We start from the raw sequence: 23,194 nt of genomic DNA, 5'->3' as shown, positions 1-23,194 counted from the left end.
GTCCGCTTTTGTATGAGCAGTGGAACCCTTTCCTTGTAAATCTCAGCTGGAATAGAATCAGCATCAGGCACTTTGTCACATGAGAGGAGCCATAATGGCATTCCAAACCTCTTCTTCAGTTGGAAATTTGGCTAGAAAGGGACTGACTTCAAAGAACACTATGGAAGTGTTCAGCCCATCTCTCCAGGATCATGTTCTTATCACTAATCAATGTGGCTCCATCAGCACTGAGTAGCTGAGATGTGCCATAGGTCTTTGGCCAATAGCCTTCAGGGCATCATAAAAGTGTATGGATTTGTACTATCAGCATAAAACTGAATTTCATCCTCCTTCTTACTGAACCAAGAATCCTGCATCTCTCTAAACTTCATTTGCACTTTACTTTTTTAAGAATATTTTATTTTTCCCCAATTACATGTTAAAACAATTTTTTACATTTTTTTTTTTTTTTAGTTTTGAGTTCTAAATTTTATCCCCTTCCCTCTCCCTCCCTGTGTTGGTAAGCAATCTGATATAGGTTATACACGTGCGATCATGTAAAACATTTCCATGTCAGTCATTTTGTACAAGAAGACGTAAACAAAAAAAAAAAAAGAAGGAAGGAAAGAAGGGAGGAAGGGAGGGAGGGAGGGAGAGAAAAAGAACAGTAGTATGCTTCAGTCTGTATTCAGACAATATCAGTTCTTTCTCTGGAGGTTGATAGCACATTTCATCATGAATCCTTTGGGATTATCTTAGATCATTGTATTGCTGAGAATAGCTAAGTCATCCACAATTCTTCACTATACAATATTGCTGTTACTGTTCTCCTGATTCCGTTCACTTTACTTCACATCAGTTCATGTAAGTCTTTCCAGGTTTTTCTGAAATCCTCCTGATTGTCATTTCTTATAGCTCAGTGGTATTCCATCACAATCATATACCATAACTTGTTCAGCCATTCCCCAATTGATGGGCATCCCCTCAATTTCCAATTCTTTGCCACCACAAAAAGAGCTGCCATAAGTGTTTTTGTACAAATAGATCCTTTTCCCTTTTTTTTTAATCTCTTTGGGATACAGACTTAGCAGTGATATTACTGGATTAAAGGGTAATGTTTTATAGCCTTTAGGTGTGGATCCAAATTGCTCTCCAGAATGATTGGATCAGTTCACAACTCCACCAACACTGCACTAGTGTCCCAGTTTTCCCACATCCCCTCCAACATTTATAATTTTCCTTTTTTGTCATGTTAGCTAATTTGAGAGGTATGAGGTGGTTATCTCAGAGTTGTTTTAATTTGCATTTCTCTATCCAATAGTGGTTTGGAGCACTTTTTCATACGACTATGAATAGCTTTGATTTCTTTGTTTGAAAACTGCCTATTTGACCATTTACCAATTGGGGAATGACTTGTATTCTTATAAATTTCATTCAGTTCTCTGTATATTTGAGAAATGAGGCCTTTATCAGAGATACTGATTGCAAAAAAAAACATTTCCCAGTTTTCTGCTTTCCTTATAATTTTCTTATAATGCATTGCTACATCCTGCTTTATTTTTTTTGCCTTTTTTTTTTTTTGCTTTAGTTGAAGCATAATACATTCTGCTCCAACCCCTTTCCTTTACTTTATGTGTGTCTCTGTGTTTCAAATGTGTTTCTGGTAAACAACATATTGTAAAATTCTGGTTTTTAATCTATTCTACCATCTGCTTCTGTGTTGTAACTATGATAACTAATCATGTATTTCCCCTCACCCTATTTTTCTCTTGTTTATCCTTCTGTCTCCTACCTTCACCCTGTCCCTCCCTAGAAGCATTTTATTTCTGGTCACCACCTCCTCCAGGCTTTCCCTTCTATCAGTTCCCCTCCCTTCTCTTATCCTCATTTCTTTTTACTTTCTTATAGGGGAAGATAGATTTCTGTATCCAACTGAGTGTGTTTGTTATTCCCTTTTTGAGCCAATTCTGATGAGAGTAAGGTTCAAGTCTCTGCCCACCACCTCATCCCCTGCCTCCCCTCAATTATAATAGCTCTTTCATGCCTCTTTAATGTGAGATGATTTACTCCATTCTATGTCCCCCGCCCTTCTTTTCACAATGCTATCTTTTTCCTAAACCCTTTACTTTGTTTTTGTAGGTATCATCCATCAAAGTCACCTTATATCTGTACCCTCCGTCTACATATAATCCTCTTAATTGCCCTGACAGTAATAGTGTTCTTAAGAGTTACAGACATCGTCTTGTCATATAGGAATATAAACAGTTTAACCTTATTGAATCTCTTGTGTTTTCTCTTGTTTCATTTCCACCTTTTTATATTTCCCTCAAGTCTCATATTTGAAGATCAAAATTTTATTTCAGATTTGTTCTTTTAATGAAGAATGCCTGAAAGTCCTCTATTTTGTTAAATATCCATTTTTTTCTCTGAAAGATTAAACTCAGTTTTGCTTGGTAGGTGGTTCTTAGTTGCAATCCAAACTCCTTCGCCTTCTGGAATATCATATTCCAAGCCCTCTGATCCTTTAATATACAAGCCACCAAATTTTGTGTGATACTGATTGTAGCTCCATGATATTTGAATATTTTCTTTTTTGGCTGCTTGCAGTATTTTCTCATTGACTGGAGCTCTGGAATTTGGCTATGATGTTCGTGGAAGTTTTTATTTTGGGATCTCTTTCAGGTGGTGATCGATTCTTTCTATTTCTGTTTGGCCCTCTGGTTCTAGGATATTGGGGCAGTTTTCCTTTATAATTTCTTTAAAAATGTTGGCCAGGTTTTTTTTTTCATGGCCTTCAGGTAGTCCAATAATTCTTAAATTATCTCTCCTGGATCTATTTTCCAGGTCAATTGTTTTTACAATGAGAAATTTCACATTTTCTTCCTGTTTTATTCTTTTGATTTTGTTTTATCATATCTTAATGTCTCATGGAATAATTAGCTTGTACTCGCTCAATTTTTTTAAGGAATTTTTTTTCTTCAGCGAGGTTTTACACCTCCTTTTTCATTTGACTAATTCTATTTTTAGTGAATTTTTTTTTATTTTTTTTTTTTAGGCAATTAGGGTTAAGTGACTTGCCCAGGGTCACACAGCTAGTAAGTGTCAAGTGTTTGGTCTAAGGCCGGATTTGAACTCAGGTCTGAAGTCAGGACGACCTGAGTTCAAATCCGGCCGGTACTCTATCTACTGCACCACCTAGCTACCCTGGCTAATTCTATTTTTTAAGGAGTTATTTTCTTTAGTGAATTTTTGTATATCTTTTTCCATGCTGTTGACTCTTTTTTCATGATTCTCTTGCATTACTCTCATTTCTCTTTCCAGTTTTTCTTCTACTTCTCTAATTTGCTTTTTTAAATCCTTTTTAAGTTCTTCCAGGTGTTCTTTTTGGACCTGAGACCAAATTATATTTTTTCCTTGAGGCTTCACATGTAGCCATTTTGACACTGTTGCCCTCTTCTAAGTTTGTGCCTTGGTGTCCTCCCTGTCACCATAGTAACTTTCTATAACCAAATTCTTTTTTTGTTTTTTGCTCACTTTTCTGCCTATTTTGTGACTTGATATTTTTATGCGAGAATTAAGCTCTGTTCTTGCATTGTCCCACACTTCTTGTACTGGGGCTCAGTCTTGCTGTTGGCTTTCACTGGGCCTCAAGGCCTGGGTGCTGGCTTATGCTGGAGGGGGGAGGGCCTCTCTATTGCCTTGTCCTGGGGCAGGAGTGGGGAACCAGTGCCCTTGAGGCCACATGTGGCCCTCTAGGTCCTCAAGTGTGGCCCTTTGACTGAATCCTAACTTCACAGAACAAATCCCCTTAATAAAAGTATTTGTTCTATAAAACTTGCACTCAGTCAAAAGGCCACATTCAAGGACCTAGAAGGCCACAAGTGGCCTTGAGGCTGCAGGTTCCCCACTCCTGCGGAGGGTGGAGCCTCCCTGTTGACCTCCCCTGAATGTGGGGTTTTACTGCTGGCCTATTCCAGGGGTAAGGCTTTGCTGCTGGGTTGCTATGGAAACAGGGCCTCTCTGCTGGCTGGTCCTGGGAGAGGGATCTTGTTGTTGGCCAGCCCTAGGGGTGTGGTCTCACTGCTGGCCTGGACCTGGGGGCGGAGCCTTGCTACTGATCAGCCATGGGGCTAGGCCTCATTGGTGGCCTGCACTGGGGGGGAACCCACTGGAATGGGGCCTCACTGTGCTGCATTCTACTGGCTTGCCTTGGTGCTGCTGGCTTGCAAGAGGGCAGGGCATCACTAGTGGTTTGCTCTGCGACTCAGAGCCTCCATACATGACTCATGGTGTTCAGCCTGCTGCTTCTGCTCTCAGACATTCCTCTCCAGCACCAGTGAGACAGACCTTTCCTACTGAGCTAGTAGGCTCTTTCCCTGCTCCTGAATCAATTCTGATGCAATTTTCAAGTTGTTTGGAAGGGAATTTGGGAGGGCTCCAGTGAGTTCCTTCCTCATTCTGCAATCTCAGCACCAGAAGTCATGAACTTTATTTTTGATGGAGTTAAATGCTGCCTTCTTAGGAACAGATGAACAATCCTGCTGGCAACCTCTGTAGAGTTTTCATTTTTCATTTAGCAGCTTCTGAATTTCCCCATTATCTTCATTAAACCAATCCTGATGTTTGCAAGTATTCTGGCCTATATGAGCCAATGCAGTGCTGTACACCACATCTCTGAAAGTTTCCCCTTCTCTTTCTGCTCCACTACTGCCAACTGTGTGTTAGCTCGGCTTTCCCGTCAAGTTAGCAATGAACCATTCCGGCTTGGAGAAGTGCTCTAATTTGTTGACATTAAGTCTTCTGGTGCTCATCTTGCCATGGGGCCTCAGCTTTTGATGAATGTGAATACTTAGCATGGAAAAAATAATTCTATGATTCTTTGTCACTCTCAATCTTCTCTGTCTCTTCTCCTTACAATCACATTATTAAATGCCAATGCTTGCTGCGAGGGTGTATCCATGAAGTTTTTTTTTTTGTTTGCTTGTTTTTTATTTGTTCGTTTGTTTGCATTTAGGTAAATGGAAGATAGTATTGGGGATGAGGTCATTAGATGCACAAGTCTTCAGTAGTTAGTGACCATTGCTACTGCTGTTTTTGCCATGTCTATTAGTCCATGCCTACTCTTGCATTAAAGTTTCCCAGAATTACAAGCTTGTCCTCTTTTGAAACACTGATGATGAGGGTCTCTGAGTCTTCATAAAACTTTTCTTTGACCTCATCAGCATTCATCATGGTGGAAGCATATGCACTAATAATGGTGATGTAGTGCTTTTCTGCAAGTGGTAATCACATTGTCATGAGCCTGTCATTCACTTCTTTTGATAGGCATACAAGATTGTTGACTAGGTTAGTTATGATTGCAAAACCCACACCAGCTTCATGCTGTTCCCCTTCACTATGGCCACTCCAGAAAAATGTGTTTCCAATTCCATCTTCAGTAAGCTGGCCTTCATTTGCCAGCTTTGTTTCACTCAGGGCTGCTATTTGGATGTGATATCTGCTGAGTTCTCTCACAACAAGAGCTGTTAATCTTTCAGATCTATTAGATTTTGTATTGTCCACAAACATGCATACATTCCACATACTGGTGGTGAGTGGAATTATCTTTGCAAAAGTTTTTGTACATTTTTTTGTGTGTTTTAACCACAGGGTGGAATCCCCACCTGCCACAGTAAGCAGTTTTTAGGCACCTTTTCTAGCCCCTTCCTCACACCAGGAGGTGAGCATTGCATTCTTAAAATAGGCTGCTCAGACATACTGCCAAATCCCACTGCTGCTTCCAGTGAGAAAATGACCCTATGGTTTGGGCCATTGTGTGCAAGGTTGTGACTACAGCTCCTAGGGTATTTGTACCTGCTGCTTCTTCACTTGTCCGTCACCATAGGACTTTGAGCTAGGTACAAATGGTAAAATGGTATAGGTGTTATCTTTCCATTCATGCATAAATTGGATTTAAGTGAGACAAAGTTGTGCAAAGTCGTTGGCCCCACATTCTCTTCCAGAATCATCAGAATCCAGTGGCAAGACAAAGTCAAGACGACTGGTATGGCTCAGGATGCAGTGGATGACCTTGGCATCTTTGATGTCTAACCAAGCTTTAAGCACTCCATAGCACCTGCTTCAGTTGCCTTCATAGCTGTTGAAACAAATTGTTTTTATCTGCTCATTTCACTGCAGGAAGTCTTCATATGCTAAACTTATTGAAGGATTTGAAACCCTTTGGTTACTCTCAATCTGGTTTAGCCCATCAGAGTGAGACTACTGCATATACTACAGCTTCTTGGAACCACAGGTGAGAGCTGGGTGAATCAGGTGGACACCAAAGATGGAAAGCAACCCTGAAAAGGGCTCAGTAGCCCTCACACCAGAGGTACTAGTCTTCCCTGAACACACCCTACACCCCTGTTATAAAGGGTGATATAAATAAATTAATGGAGTATGGAAGAAATTACCTGTCAAATCTATGAATAAGGGGAAGAATTCACGACCAGACAAAAGATAGAGAGTTTTATGGGAAATAAAATAGATTACATTAAATTAAAAAGGTTTTACACAAACAAAACTAATGAAGGTAAAATTAGAAGAAAAGCAGGAAACTGGGGAAAACCTTTGTAGCATATTTTTCTGATAAAAGTCTCATTTCTAAAATATATGTAAAACTGGGGCAGCTAGGTGGTACAATGGATAGAGCACTGGCCCTGGAGTGAGGAGGACCTGAGTTCAAATTCAACCTCAGACACATAACACTAGCTGTGTGACTCTAGGCAAGTCACTTAATCCCAATTGCCTCACCAAAATAAAATATATAGAAAACCAATTAAATTTATAAGAATAAGAGCCATTCCCCATATGAAAAATGGTCAAAGGATATAAAATAGGCAGCTTCAGAGAAAGAATTCCAAGCTATCAATAGCCATATTTTTTAAATGTTCTACATCAGTAATAATTTTTTATTTATTTTGTTTAGTCATGTCTGACTCTTTTAATCTCATGGGACCATACTGTCTATAGAATTTTCTTGGCAAAGATACTGGAGTGGTTTGCCATTTCCCTCTGCATTAGAGTAAGGCAAAGGTTAAGTGACTTGCCCAGGGTCACACAGCAAGTGATTGGGACTGGATTTGAACTCAGGCCTTCCTGATTCTAGACCTAGCATTTTGTCTACTGAGTCATCTAGCTGCCCCTGGAAATAATTAGAGAACTGCAAATTAAAACAACCCTCTCATTCTATCAGATGGAGAGGATATAGGGAAATTGGTACACAAATGCACTGTTGGTGGAGCTCTGAACTAGTCCAAACCTTCTGGAAAGCAATTCAGAACTTTGTCCCAAAATCTACTAAAGTATACATACTTTTGATCCAGCAATATCCCTTCTATTATACCCCAAAGAGATCAAAGAAAGCGTAGAAGGACCCTTATGTACAAAAAATATTTATAGTAGCTCTTTTTGTGGTGGCAAAGAATTGGAAACTAAGGGAATGATCATGAATTGGAGAATGACTGAACAAGTTATGATATATGAATGAGATGGAATACTATTATATTGAAATGATGAAGGGGATGTTTAAGAAAAACCTGGGAAGACTTATATAAAGTGATACAAAGTTAAGGAGCAGAACCAGGACAATAATTTATATAGTACCAGCAACATTGCAAAGATAATGAACTTTGAAAGATCTAGTAACTCTGATCAATACAGGGACCAACCAAAATTCCAAAGGACTCATGATAAAATACGCTATCTCCACCTACAGATAGAGAAGTAATGACTCCTTTTTTTGGAACATAATTAATTCAGAAATTTCTTTTCTAAGCATTTGTAATAGGTTGTATTTTTCTTGCTTTCTCAGTGGGTGAGGGAAGGATGAGAAAGGTAAAGAGAGAATTTGGGAATGAAAACCAAATAAAATTGATTTTAAAAAAAAGGAAATAAGCAAAGGAAGGGAATAGTAACAACTAAAAGGACTCAACAAAATAAAATGTGATTATTAAAAAAAATCTTTCTACATGTCTAAAACTGAACTCATTATCCTTTCCCCCTAAACTCTGTCCTCTTCCTCACTTTTCTTACTATCCACAGTACCACTATCTTTCCAGGAGCCAAACCTAAGTGTCATCCTCAATTGCTCATTCTCTCACCTCTTCTGTATTCAATCAGTTGTCAAGCGTTGTTATTTTTACTTTTGTAACATCTGTCCTATATGCCTCTTCTTTCCTTTGACACTGTGACTATCTTGGTGCAGGTCATCAACACTTCATGCCTAGATTAAGGGTAGTAGTAGTGTGCTGCATGGTCTCCCTGCCTCAAGTCTCTACCTGCTCCAGTACATCCTCCACTTAGCTATCACACTGATCTTCCTAAAGTGTAGATTTGATCCTATCACACCCCCTGTTCAATAAACTCCAATGGCTCCCTATTATCTCCAGGATCAAATAAAAAATCCTGCTTGGTTTTTAAAATCCTTCATAATTTAGCCTCTTCCTAACTTTCCACTATTCTTACCATAAAATAACATTCCTTCTCCATGTACTCTTTGCTTTCTTGTTCCTCAAACACAACTCTCCATCTCCTAACTCCAACTGTTTTCACTGACTGTCCCTCTTTATCTGTTTCCTAGCTTCCCTGGTTTCCTTCAAATCTCATCTAAAGTCTTGCCTTCTGCCAAATGCCTTTTCTGGTCCTGCTTAATCTTAGTGCCTTCCCTCTGAGAATATTCTCAATTTATCCTGCACATAACTTATTTGTACACAGTTGTTTGCATGTTATCCTTCCCATTAGACTGTTGGCTCCATGAAACAGGAATTAAGTTGCTGTTGTTGTTGTTGTTGTTGTTTTGTTTGTTTGAGGCAGGGAGGGTTTTTTGGGGTTTTGCTTTTCTTTGTATCCCCATAAATTAAATGACACATAATAGCCATTTAATAAATGTCAGTTGACTGGCTGACTTCAAAGTGTATTAAAGGAAGTTAAATAAGAAAATCAAAGGAACTTCAGGGGTAGATTGGTTCTGTTCTGAGGGTTTTAACAAAGAAAAGAGAAGGGAGGATAAAAGGAGGAATACATTAATGTAAAAAGAACAAAGGAGGGTATACAATTTGCTATAATTGAAGTGCATGAGAAGAACATACAAACATGAAAAGGGAGCAAGAGGACTAAGGGCTAGATGAACATCACTCTTATTTGAAATGGACAAAGGAGAATTGAACACAGATCCACATAAACAAAGTATTTGTTAGAAATACATCAGACGGGGCAGCTAGGTGGCACAGTAGATACACCAACGGCCCTGAAAACAGGAGGACTTGAGTTCAAATCTGACCTCAGACCAAATACTTGACACGGGCTAGCTGTGTGACCCTGGACAAGTCACTTAACCCCAACTGCCTAAAATTGAATTAAAAAAAAAAAAGAAGTACATCAGACTCAAGAGAAGAACAAGTGAGTTTGGGGACAGAGTTAAGAGGGAAGAAAACACCACGAAGGGAATAGTCACAAGCAAAACAAACTTCTTTCTCTTAAAGGAAGGATGAAAAGAGGTGATACAGGAGAAAAGAAAAAAAACCTAGAATTTAAGGGAATGCCTTTGATTGCCTTTTGACAATTGAAGAAAGGATGAACAAATTATGTTATATGCATGTAATGGAATGTTATTGAGCTGTAAGAAATCACAAGAGATGTTTGCTGAGAATCCTAGATAATAAGAACTGATGCAGAACGAAATGATCAGAACCAAGAGAACAATATATACAGGGACAACACCATTGTCAAGGAAATTCATTATTTATTTATTTTTGACATTCTCTTTTTAAATTTTGAGCTTCAAATTCTCTCACTCACTCCCACCCCTCCCCCAATCACTGAGAAGGCAAGCAATATAATATCAATTATGCATGAAGTCATGCAAAGCATATTTTCCCCAAAACAGCAAGAAAAATAAAGAAAATGATAAAATTGTACTTCAATTTGCATTCACAGTTTACCAGTTCACTTTCTAGAAGTGGATAACATTTTTTCCATCATGAATCCTTTGGAATTTCTTGGATCATTTTATTGATGAGAGTAGGCAAGCCTCTCACAGTTGATCATCATTACAGCGTTGTTTTTACTGTGCACAATGATCTCCCGGTTCTTCTCACTTCACTTTTATCAGTTCATATAGGTCTTTTATCATGTTTTTCTGAAACCAACCTCCTCATCATTTCTTACAGCACAATAGTACTCCATCACAATCATGTGTCACAACTTGTTCAGCCATTCCCCAGTTGATGAACATCCCCTCAATTTCCAATTCCTTGATACCACGAAAAGAGTCACTATAAATATTTTTGTACATATAGGTCCTTTTCCTTTTTCTTTGATCTCTTTGGGATACAGACCTAGTAGTGGTATTGCTGGGTCAAAGGGAATGCATAGTTTTATAGCCCTTTGGAATAAATATAAAACATTCTCCAGAATGACTGGACGAGTTCACTACTTTACCAACAGTTCATTAATGTACCTATTTTTCCCTCCTGCCCTCCAGCATTTGTCATTTATGATAGGTATAAGGTGGCACAACAGAGATGTTTTAATTTGCCTTTCTTTAATCAATAGTGATTTAGAGCATTTTTCATAGATGGCTTTGATTTTCAAAGATAGCTTAGATTTCTTCTGAAAACTGCCTGTTCATATCCTTTTACCATTTATCAATTGGGGAATGGCTTTTATTTTTATAAATTTGACTCAGTTCTATACTCAGTATATATTTGAGAAATGAGGTCATTATCAGAGAAACTTACTGTAAAAAAATTTTATATTGTTTCATTGTCTATAGTACATTTTAATAAAATGTAGTTTCCTTGATTCTCTTTTAATTAGGGCTAATTTTGCCCCTGCTTCATCTGAGATCTTTATTGCTACCTCTGCCCCATCCCTTACTTTAGCTGAAGCATATTAGATTCCACTCCAGCCCTTTTATTTTAACTCTCTGTCTTTGTGCCTCAAGTATGTTTCCTGTAAACAACATATTGTTGGATTCTGGTTTCTAATCCATTTTTCTATTTGCTTCAACTTTATGACTGAGCTCATCCCATTCACATTCACAACTATGATTACTAACCGTGTATTTCCCTCCATCCCATTTCCTTGATACCACGAAAAGAGTCACTATAAATATTTTTGTACATATACAAAATGACTGTCCCTCTTTATCTGTTTCTTCTTCTCTCTCTCTTCCTATCTTGTCCCTTGAAAATCTATTCTGATTCTAATCATTGCTTCCTCCAATCTGCCCTCTCTCCTATCATCCCCCCTTTTCTCTTATTTCCTTCCCCTCCTATTTCCCTATTGGGCAAGTTAGATTTTTGTACACAACTGAATGTATATATACATATATACATATAATATATATGTGTGTATATATATATATATTCTTCCCTCTTTGAACCAATTCTGATGAGAGTGAGGTTCAAGTATTACCCACTTCTGCCCATTTTTCTCTCCACTGCAAAAGGTCTTCCTTGAACTCCTTTTTTTAATATAAGAAAATTTTCCTCATTCTACCTCTCCCTTCTCCCTTTCCCTAATCCTCTTTCTTATCCCTTCATTTTTTTTTTTTTTTTGGAGATCATTCTAACAAAATGGGTTCACATTCATGCCCTCTGTCTATATAAACTCCTTTTAACTGCCTAATAATAATAACATTTTTAGGAGTTACATGTATCATCTTCCCATATAGGAATGTGAACAGTTTAACTCTATTAATTCCTTTGTGATTACTCTTTCATATATATGTTATGCTTCTCTTTCAGCTCTGGTCTTTTCATCAAGAATGTTTAAAAGTCTTCTATTTCATTAAATATTCATTTTTCCCCTGAAGGATTATAATCAGTTTTGCTGGGTAGACTATTCTTGGTTGTAATCCTAACTCCTTGCCTTCTAGACCTCTGATACTTTAATAAGGCAGTCACTAAATCTTGTGTGGTCCTGACTGTGGCTCCACAATATCTAAATTGTTTCTTTCTGGCTGCTTGCAATATTTTCTCTTTGACCTGGGAGCTCTGAAATTTGGCTATGATATTCCTGGGAGTTTTCATTTTGGGATCTCTTTCAGTAGGACATCAGTAGATCCTTTCAATTTCTATTTTACCCTCTGGATCTAAGATATTGGAGCAGTTTTCCTTGATAATTTCTTAAAATATGATATCTAGGCTCTTTCTTTGATCATGACTTTCAGGTAGTACAATAATTCTTAAATTATCTCTCCTTGATCTATTTTCCAAGTCAGTTGTTTTTCTGATGAGATATTTCACATTTTCTTCTATTTTTTTCATTCTTTTGATTTTGTTTTATTGTTTCTTGATGTCTCATAGAGTTATTGGCCTTCACTTGCCCAATTCTAATTTTTAAGAAAATATTTTCTTCATTGAGATTTTGTACCTTTTTTTCCATTTGACTAATTCTGCTTTTTAAGGAACTCTTTTCTTCAGTGAATTTTTGTACCTCCTTTTTCATTTGTCCAATTCTGTTTTTTAAGGAGTTCTTTTCTGCAGTGAATTTTTGTGCCTCTTTTACCATTAAGCCAATTCTATTTTTTAAGGCATTTTCTTCAGTATTGTGTGCCTCTTTTATCAAGCTGTTAATTCTATTTTCATACTTTTCTTGTATAATTCTCATCCTTTTTCCCAATTTTTCTTCTATCACTCTCTTAATTTCTTTCTTTAATTCTTCTAGGAATTCTTGTTGGGCTTGATTCCAATTAGTATTTTTCTTTGAACCTATGCTTGTAGCTTGTTTTCACACTGTTGTCTTCTTCTGAGTTTATATCTTGGTCTTCCCTACCACCATAGTAGCTTTTCATGGTCAAGTTCTTTTTTTTTTTTTTTTTTTTGGTCACTTGCTCATTTTTCCAACCTATTTCTTGACTTTGAACCAATTTTTTCATGCTCCTGTTTTCAGAGCTAGTTCTGGGAGTCTGCCACTTTTTGGTGTTTCCAAGGTGGTATGATCAAAGGAGAGACGTGGTCACTGCTCTCCTGGTCTGTGCTCTGCTTTTGGCCTGCAAGAGTCTCTGCTCCCCTGTAACCACAATCTCTCTTGACCCTGGAACTGTGACCAGGTCCCCTGTTCCCTTATGACCAAACATCTGTGCACCCTGGAACTGTGACCCAGAAGTGCTTATGAGCAACAGAGTTGCTAAACAGAGACTGGTTCTGTGCCCATTGACAACAAGGAGGGAAGGGTGAATTCCTGTAATCTCTTTCTAACCAGTTGTCCAACCCCCTTACCATCTCTGAGCTGAGAGCTTCAGGGCCACCTCCAGGGCCCAAGCTGGTCTTACTGCTGTGCTCCAGGCCTACATCTACCCTGGTGTCACAGAGCTTTCCTGCCAACTGCCTAAGTTGTCTTAGGCTAGAAAAATGGCTCACTCTGACCTTTTGTTGGCTCTGCCACTCCAAAATTTTATTTGAGGCATTATTTTAAAGTTGTTTGGAGGGGAATGTTGAGAGAGTTCAGCTGGTTGCTGCCTCTAATGTACCATATCAGCTCCACCATATGAGAAAAACAACTTTGAAAGCTAGAACTCTGATCAACGCAAGGACCAGACATGCCTCAGAGAACCCATGACAAAAGCATATCAAATGAGAAGATAAATGTAAAGCATTTTGCAAATCTTAAAACATTATATAAAATTGGCTACTATTATTATTAATATTGTTATTATTATTATCCTACCTCCTGGCAGAAAAGTGATAGATATAAGGTGTAAACATGTACATTTTTTTCATATAGCCACTGTGAGGATTCTTTTCCCTTGACTATGATTATCTGTTACAAGTTGTTGGGTTTTTTCTCTTTTTTCCTCTTGATTATTGGGAAGGAAAATCATGGAGAGAAAAGAGGTTAACAACAGTGATGGGAGGGAAAAAAAAGAGGCCACTGAAACATTTTTTAAGTGCACAGAAGAAGAGGATATTGGAAAGGTAGCAGAGACAAGCTAGACAGTTTTAGAAGTAACATGTAGAATTTATCATACACTTTTTTTAAAGCAAGTGGCATTAAATGGAGAATCATGGATTCACACAGAATCCTCATTTTGTGTTCTGCTCTGTATATAGAAACACTCTTTTTTTGGTGTTTCAGAATTTTTAAAATGTACAATAATAACTACAACCATGGTCTAGTCCAAACTACATTTCTGATAGAGATATATTTAAGTGACCTAACTACCATTATCCTTTCAGCCTAGGAATGTATACAAACAACCCACTTTCCCAAAAGAAAAAAAGCCCATTAAGGTTCTATCATTCATGATTTTATCTAACTTTTTTAAGGATCTTTTTATACTTTCAGCCACTACCATCTCTTGGGATAAAAATTCTGAAAGTTTAACCTCAGTTTGCATCTTTTAAGCTTCCAAAGGTCAATATTTGTTATTTCCATGCTCTTCAAGATTTTACAGATTTTGATCTTACCTTGCTTAGCTTTGGTAAAATCAAGTAAAAGAGCTTTTCAAATACAATTCTGCTCACATCTAGCCCTTCCAGAATTCTGCTATCATAGACCTCCTTGTCTAAGTGATACTATACTGCCCTAGGGCAACTTTGGCTTTCTTTTCGATAGCACAAATATGATATGGAACTATGGACCTTAAGTACAACAAACAGATGAAAGTGACATGGTATGGTTTGAAGAACGCTGGATTTAATGTCTCAAGATCTGGATTTGAATCTGTGCAGCTTAGATGACCTCAGACAAATCACTTAATTTATCTGGGTCTCAGATTCCTCATCTGTAAAATGAGAAGGTCAAACTAGATAATCTCTAAAATATCTTTCAGGTCTACCTCCTGTGATCCAATACACAGGACTAGAAGACCTCTGAGCTCTCTCACCCAACTCTGAAGTTGTATGATTTATGTATGACTCCAGGACCTACCACTTCTTCCTCATGTGACCAGAGGCAAGTCATTGTACCTCTTGAGTCTCAGTTTCCTCACCTAAAAATAGGAATAATACTGGTATTATTATCCCCACAAGGTTGTTATAAAGAAGGCATTTTGCAATTTAAGTGCTACAGAAATGTAAAATATTATTATTAAGTCACTTTTTTAGCTGAGATGTTGAGTACTATTAGGAAGAAGAGAGGGGAAGAGAAAACCTTTAGCTATAACCATGCAATGCTCTCACGCTAGAGTTAGCAAGTGCCCAATAATCGTTATTCAAGATAAAAAATGTATAGATATAGATATGGATATGGATGTGGATATAGATATAGATATAGATGCAGATATACCTTTCCCTTCCCCACTCCTAACATGAAAACATCCTGACCTTGCATTTGGGAATAGTCAGACCCTCAAAAGGATCTCTGAGATCTTCTAATGTAATGGTTACAACAGACAAAAAATTAGAACAAAAAACACCTAATACATAAATAGACAAGGTTAACTACATCCATCTTAAGCATATTTGGTTCAGCATATTTCTGAAGGAAGTATAAGTATAGTTTTATGTTTGCACTGGGTAGAGTTCAAGGCAACATATTCTCTATTCATATAAGTGCAGAAGTTTTCATGGAAGTGTAGCATTACTATACTATAAGCTCTTTAAAGGAAAACACCATGTCTTAGATAAACTTTGCATCACCTCTGACACTGAAGAAAGGACTCTGCATAATGATCACTTAACAAATATTTGTTGAATAAAATGTGACAGAACTACTCAAAAAAACAAGTTGGCAATAATCCAGTTGTTGTAGCAAGCTTCAGAGACTAGAAATATGGGTGAGTAATTTTGACTTTGCATGCCTTACCTTCCAGTGCTGAGCAGGGCTATTATGCAAGTAACAAGAATTTATTAAGCACTTATTATGCACTTACACTGTGCTAGGCCTTGGGAATATAAATACAATAAGTGAAACAATTCCTACTTGCAAGGAGCTCAAATTCTAATAGGGAAGACAAGGACATATATAAATATAAAGAGAATAAAGTTATAAATATTTATACAAAGTAATTCAATACAAGGTAGTTTGAGAGGATCAGGAAAGGTTTCCAATAGAAGGTGGTGTTTGAACTGGATCTTGAAAGGACCAGAGGGATTGAATGAGGTAGAAGTGAGGAGGGGTTGAATTCCAAGCATGCAGGAAAGTGCCAAAGCATGGAGATAGGAGATAAAGTGTAATGTATGAGGAAGAGAAAGAAAGCCAGTTTGGTTGGATTGAAGAATGCAGGAGAGGAAATAATATACAAGGAGGCTAGAAAGATGGGTTGAGACAAGGTTGAGAAGAGTATTATTAGTTAAACAGAACCCCAATTCATATAGTTAAAAGTATATGAATAGCCAATTTCAAGAAGTCCAGGCAATCAATAGTCATGTGAAAAATGTTCATCAGATTGGTAAAGTTGACAAAAGAGGAAAATGACAAATGTTCTGGAGACACTGTGAGAAAACAGGCACATTAATGCACTGTTATTGGTGGAGCTGTGAATTGGTCCATTCATTTTGGAGAGCAATTTGGAACTAAGCCCAAAAAGTCACTAGACCGTAATTTAGCTACAGCACTACTAGGCCTGTACTCCAATGAGATCAAAGAAAGTGGAAAAATGACCCATGTATGCAAAAATGTTTATAGTAGCTCTTTTTATAGAAACAAAGAACTAGATAATGAGTGGGTATGTTAAGGTCTAGAGGTTTAGGGATGCTGGGACCCCAAATCATGACACACACGTCCTTCCCAAAAGAATTCAACCCAAGCTTTCTTTCAGCCAAAGACAAGGTTTATTAAAGATGGGCCATAAAGGCCAGACTCTTAAGGAATCTGAACATTTGTGATGCTCTAAGGGTGAGCAGGTATGAGGAAGTCTCAGCCCCTAAAAGGCCGCCAGGATGGATCTTACGTACAGAAAGACCATGGGAGGGATCTAGGAGAGTCCAAGTAGTTTGGGATGACTGAGGGGGCTGAGAAAAGGGGTGCCTTGATGAGAGTGGCCAGTACTGGAGGAGGAGTTTAGGGAGGATCTTGAAGCTGGGGTGACTGGGGGTGGGTCCTGGGAAAATCTGGGAGTGTCTGGAGATTGAATAGGGCCAGTCTTAATTAGGGTAACAAAGGCCTAGGTGATAAGGAAACGCCAGTTGATAGGAATAAGAATAACTTCTGGGACTGCCAGACTTCCTTGACCAAGTAGAAGTTCAAATAGGGATCAAGGAAGGGTTTTTTTTGTTTTGTTTTGTTTTGGGGGGACCATCTTGGGCCCATACCCCATCAAGTACAGAATGACTGAACAAATTATGGTACATAAAGGAAATGATATGGTACATATGGAAACGATTAAACATTATGAAAGGGGTAGTTTCAAAGAGACTTATGAGGACTTGTGAACTGATTTGGAGTGAATTGAACAGAACCAAGAGAGCAATTTATATAATAATCACACTATAAAAACAAAAGACTTAAGAACTCTTATCAATGCAGTGACCAATCAAAATGCCAAAAGACTGATAATGAAGCTTGTTACCCACCTCTTGAGACACAGCTGATGGACTCAAAGTGCAGAAAGAGACATACATTTTTAGATATGACAGACAACTATGGAAATTTGTTTGCTTAACTATACATATTTGTTGCAAGGGTTTTGTTTTTCTTTTTTTCTCTCTCATTGGGGAAAAATAAATAAATGCTTGTTAATTTTTTTAAAATAAAATAAAAGTTACCCAAAAAATCTAAGCTAAATAGAGGAGTTTACTTTATTAGTGATTTGGAGCTTTATTTCATATGGTTGGACAATTCATTGTTAATGGTCATGTGATTTATTAATATCATCATATAGGAAAGAGACTCAATCAATTTTAAAAATGCTTCAAATAACAAGCTGCAATAACATTAATGTTTCTTTTCCCCCATCACTCTTCCCAATTGGTCTAATAGAAATGGAATAAAAAGAATTTTTTGTTCATGGGTAGGTCAAGCCAATATAATAAAAATGACAATCCTATCTAAATTAATCTACTTCTTCAGTACCATCCCAATTAAATTACCAAAAAAAATATTATTGAGCTAGAAAAAAAATAACAAAATTCATTTGGAAGAGCAAAAGATCTAGAATATCAAAGGAATTAATGAAAAAAATGTAAAGGAAGGAAGTCTAGCAGTGTCAAATCTTAAATTGTATTAAAGGTAATAATTATCAAAACTACCTGGTACTAGCTAAGAAATAGAATGGTGGATCAGCAGAATAGAGCAAATACGCAACACACAGTAGTAAATTATTATAGTTACCTTGTGTTTGATAAATTTAAAGATTTAAGTTTTCAGGTTAAGAATTCACTGTTTAGTAAAAATAGTTGGGAAAACTAGAAAGCAGTCTGGCAGGTCTATTGGTATAGACCAATATCTTACACCATTTACCAAGCTCAGGTCAAAATGGATACATGATTAGACATAAAGGGAGATATCACAAGTAAATTAGATGAATGTGGAACATATTGCCTATTAGATTTATGGTAGAAGAATTTATGAATAAATAAGAGAGCATTGTGAGACATAAAATGGATAGTTTTGACTACATTAAATTTTGAAAGTTTTATACAACTAAAACTCAATGTAGCCAAGATTAGAAGGAAAGTAGAAAATTGGGGGGAGGGGAGGATTTTTATAGAGTTTCTTGAATAAAGGTCTCATATCTCAAAAATATAGAGAACTTTATCAAATTCATAAGAATATGAGCTGTTCCCCAAATGATAAATGGTCAAAAGATATGAACAGGCAGTTTTAGAGAAAGAAATCAAAGCTATACATAGTCATATGAAAAATGCTCTAAATTATTATTCATTAAAGAAATGAAAATTAAAACAACTTTCAATCATTTTGAAGAGTAATCTGGAATTATGCCCAAAGAGTTATAAAACTGTGTATACCCTTGAACCTAGCAATACCATTATTAGGTCTATTTCCCAAGGTGATCAGGGAAAAAGTAAAAGAACCTATATGTTCTAAAATATTTATAGCAGCTCTCTCTATGCTGGTGAAGAACTAGAAATTGAGGGAATGCTTGTCAATTGAGAAATGGCTGAATAAGTTGTAGTATATGATTATAATTGAATACTACTGTGCTATAAGAAATGCTGAACAGGTTGACTTTAGGAAAACATTGAAAGACTTGCATGAAATAATGAAGAGTGAAATGAGCAGAACCAAGAGAATGCTGTATACACTAAGAGCAATACTGTTTGAAGAGTAAATGTGAATGACAAAGCTATTCTGAATTATATGAATATTCAAATCAACTACAAAGGACCTATGAAGGAAGATGCTATCCACCTTCAGAGAAAAAACTGACATAATGAACTATGTATTGTGCAGTTTTATACATATGTGTGTGTGTGTGTATATATGTATGTATGTATGTACATATGTATATTCATGTCAAATGTTGGTTGACTTTCTCTAGTATGGGGTTGGGAGGGAGAGAAGGAAACAGCTTGGGACTCAAATGTAATTAAAAAATATTTAAAAAAAAAAAATCCCCAGTGCCTGTATAGGGCTATGTACGCAATCAACCACTTTTACCCTTATTCCTCGGCTGTAGGGAATGAGTTTGAGAATTCGAAGAGACTGGATGCCTTCTCCTATATTTAGATATGGGTAGTGCCTGCCAAACAGCTTCCGCATATAAAAAGGAACAGAAAGGATGATGATGATGACAACATTCAACAAATTGTATCCATTCTTCCAATATCCAAGGGGATCCACGTAAAGTTTGATGCAGAACTCAAAACAATAAACAGACATAAATAGGACTTCTACTACCTGAAAGAGAAAACAAAAGAGTCACAGTTACTCTGAAATTCCAATGGCCAAGGGGAACAGATAGATTAAAAAAAAATTATGCAGGAAAATATAGCGTAAAGAGTACACTAGATGACTAACCCACGATGTAGTAACTCAACTTCTCACATAGGGCATATGGATACCTACTCACTTTCTGGGCTGCTCCGACTCTGGCTGGTCTACAATTCTCAGAGAAGAACCAGGTGATTACACCAAAATTCTCTCAAGATCTTGTGGATAAACTTGTTGTGGGAGAATATATTCCCTGATGTGCTTACATTCACCCAATGCCTACCACCCACAATAATGACAATTTAGATTTTAATCATAACTATTTATTGAACTATAAGGCAAAAAATAACATCACAGATATTCATTCATATATTTAAGGAAAATAGAGAAATAATAAATGCATCACTGTTTGCACATAGGCCTAAGTCATACTCTCCTACCAATGTACTCATAGTATCTACAAGGAAAAGTAGACACACACAGGAATCTGCCAAAGAAGTACGGGAGTGAAGAAAACCCAAGTACTTGGCAAAAGTCACAACTTTGGAACTTTGGTGTCCTTTTTCTGTCTCAGGAACTGTTCATATAAATCAACACAGTTTCTGTGTTGAACAAATGTTTCCACCGTTAAGGAGAGTTGACACACACTGTGCTTGACCAACTGAGACACGTCGTCTCAGTGACATTAATGGATCTGCTAGATGACATCTATGATTCTCTGCTTCCACTGAACTTCCTCTTCCCCAGTAACTACAGTATCCACCACTTCCAATTTCAAATTTAGCTGATGTGGTACTGAAATCTTTCCCTCTCTCTTTCTCTTTTTATCTTTCTGGGTTCCAACTCTAGTTCTCTCTACAAACAACCCAATCTTAGTTTATGATTAGTAAACAAATTCTCATATTCTGCCTAGAATCAGATAAGTTATATGTGTCTTATAATCATAAAACAATTCTGATATCCATATTATACTATATTATTTCTATTTCTATTACACTATAGCCTATCACAGTCAAAAACAAGTAATAATTGTCTCAGAACTCTGACTCAGTGTAACTGTTTCTCTGAGCAAAGTAGACAAGTCAGCAACAAACTGCTCCACACAATAGGGCAGCACTTTAAAGGGACAGTATCTTACAATAATAATCTTTCCTTTTTTCTGAATTCCTAGAGGACTTTGTCTGAACCACACAGAATGGTCCTCCAACTGTCTTGTACTGGTTATTTCACATATGTGAGTTTTGTCTTCCTAACTAGATTATGGGTTCCCCCAAAACAGGAATGATGTCTTCTTCTATCTCCTCTGGGATATAGCCAACACATTTCTGGCCACAAGGGAGGTATTCAATGAAGGATAGTTAATTAAATCATTCACCATTCAACACCCATGTATTAAATATCCACAATGAACAGTGCACTCTACTAAGTAGCCACTCATTCATTCCACAGCCCCAATGAAATTGTTTTCACTGAGACTCCCAAGAATATGAGAGATATCATATAATCATTATGATATAGGTTAGAAATACCAACCATCATGGCACATGCCCCTTAAGATACTAACTCTCAGTAGTACAGAGCTACCACCAACAGATACTTGTTCAGTGACCTACGGATGATTGCATTCTTTTCCCAGGATAAATGCTTAAAACCTTTTCTTCCTTCTGGACCAGAAGTAGTAGTGAGTAATATGAGTAATATGAATATTGGCATTTCAGTCCATCATGATTACATATCTCTCATCCTTAGGTATCTCAATGAAATAAAAATTATCAGAGTCTATTTTCTCTCCACTATCACTTCCAACCCCTTAATCTATGGCCATCATTCAGCAACCTCTCCTCCTTTGAGATTCACTTCACCTAAATATACCAGCCTCTCCAGATCCTGGTTGTTATACTCTCCTGGCTCTCAAGTCATTCTCTTTCCCTTATGAAGGAGTTCAGTTCTTCTTCTCCACCTCAGCTCCTGCCCTTGTACTTGGGAATTTAACATTCATGCTGATATTGACTTCCCAGTTTATAAGCTTCCTCCACTCCCATTATCAGCACCTTCACTCCACCTCAGCTACACATAGAGTCTTAAACTTTATCTTAACATCACCTGTAATTGTTTAATCTTCAAGATCTAAAATTCTGAAATTCCTCTCTTAGACTCTCCCTCTGTCTCATTCCTGCTGAATCTGTTCTCCAACATCATCATGACCTTGAGTCACTCCATCCCTCTTGTTTTCTTAGCCCATTACTCCTGTTCTAGTCTCACTTTCCTCCCTATAATTACCTAGCTCAACTTTGTGCTGTCTTCTACCCTCTTGACCCCTTGTCCTATCACTACTCATCCTTTTCTTAACTCCAAATTATTTGCCTTTTCCCTTCCTAGTTATATGCTAATAAATGTTGGAGGAAGTCATACTATCATGTTGACTGGGACAACTACAAACATGTGCTTTCTAATCTCAAATGGCCCTCACTGTTTCAAGGTGATCCTCTTACTTTTCCCTGATAAACTATCACATTCTCTACAACATCTATTTCAAAGCTTTCTTCAAGCCACCTCTACTTACCCTTCCCCCTCAGCAAAGGCTCTCACTTCATCACACTTTATAAGATAAAAGCCATTCATTGCTAACTTCATCTTTTCCCCATTTTTACACTACAAATAGCCTTAACATCACCCATCATACCCCTATTCTCTTCTCCTTTGCTCCAGGAATAGAAGAATTCATGCCTCTCCCTGCTAAGGCTAACCCCTCTACTTGTGCTCTGGATCCCATACTATCAGGTCTTCTCTAGGAGATTATCCCATGAACCAACCCTTCCCTTCCCTCTAATCTTCAATTTCTCAACATCCAGAGGCTCCTTCTTGTGGACAGAACCACATCTTCCCCAACCTTTAAAAAGAAACTTCAGCTGAACCTCTCATCTTCTCAAACTATTATACAATATCTCTTCTCCATTTCATAACCTAACTCTTATAAAAACTCATCTACACCTGTTTACTTTCTAGCTTTCTATTCACTTCTTAATATGTTAAAATCAGACTTCTTGATGGAAACTCAAAAATTACCATGTTCTCTTTTTTAATTTAAATTTTTGATAATGCTTGTTTTTATATCACCTTCATTTCTGAACATATCCTTCTCTTCCTACTGACTGAGCCATCCTTCATAAGAAAAAATAAAAAAGAAAGAGGAAAAACAAGCAGTTCAGCAAAACTAACCAAAATATCCACCAAATCTGATAGTATAGGAGTCTTCCATACCCATAGTCCTCCACCAGAAAGAAAGGGAGAGAGAAAGAAAAAGAGAAAGGAAGGAAGGAAGAAAGGAAGGAAGGAAGGAAGGAAAGAAGAAAGAAAGAAAGAAAGAAAGAAAGAAAGAAAGAAAGAAAGAAAG

General features: G+C 37.2%; 1 protein-coding gene across 1 annotated transcript in view; it reads right to left on the bottom strand.

Moving 5' to 3' along the window:
• CATSPER3 (cation channel sperm associated 3) overlaps positions 1–23,194 on the bottom strand; it is a 52,513-nt gene that overhangs the window by 26,389 nt on the left and 2,930 nt on the right. Inside the window, 1 exon segment of the mRNA XM_027848998.1 lies at positions 19,528–19,767. Coding sequence (XP_027704799.1) covers positions 19,528–19,767 — 240 coding nt within the window.

Source organism: Vombatus ursinus, unplaced genomic scaffold, assembly GCF_900497805.2.
Source record: "Vombatus ursinus unplaced genomic scaffold, bare-nosed wombat genome assembly UNPS02007284.1, whole genome shotgun sequence".
Lineage (NCBI taxonomy): Eukaryota > Metazoa > Chordata > Mammalia > Diprotodontia > Vombatidae > Vombatus > Vombatus ursinus.
This window is presented reverse-complemented; position numbering and strand designations above follow the sequence as displayed.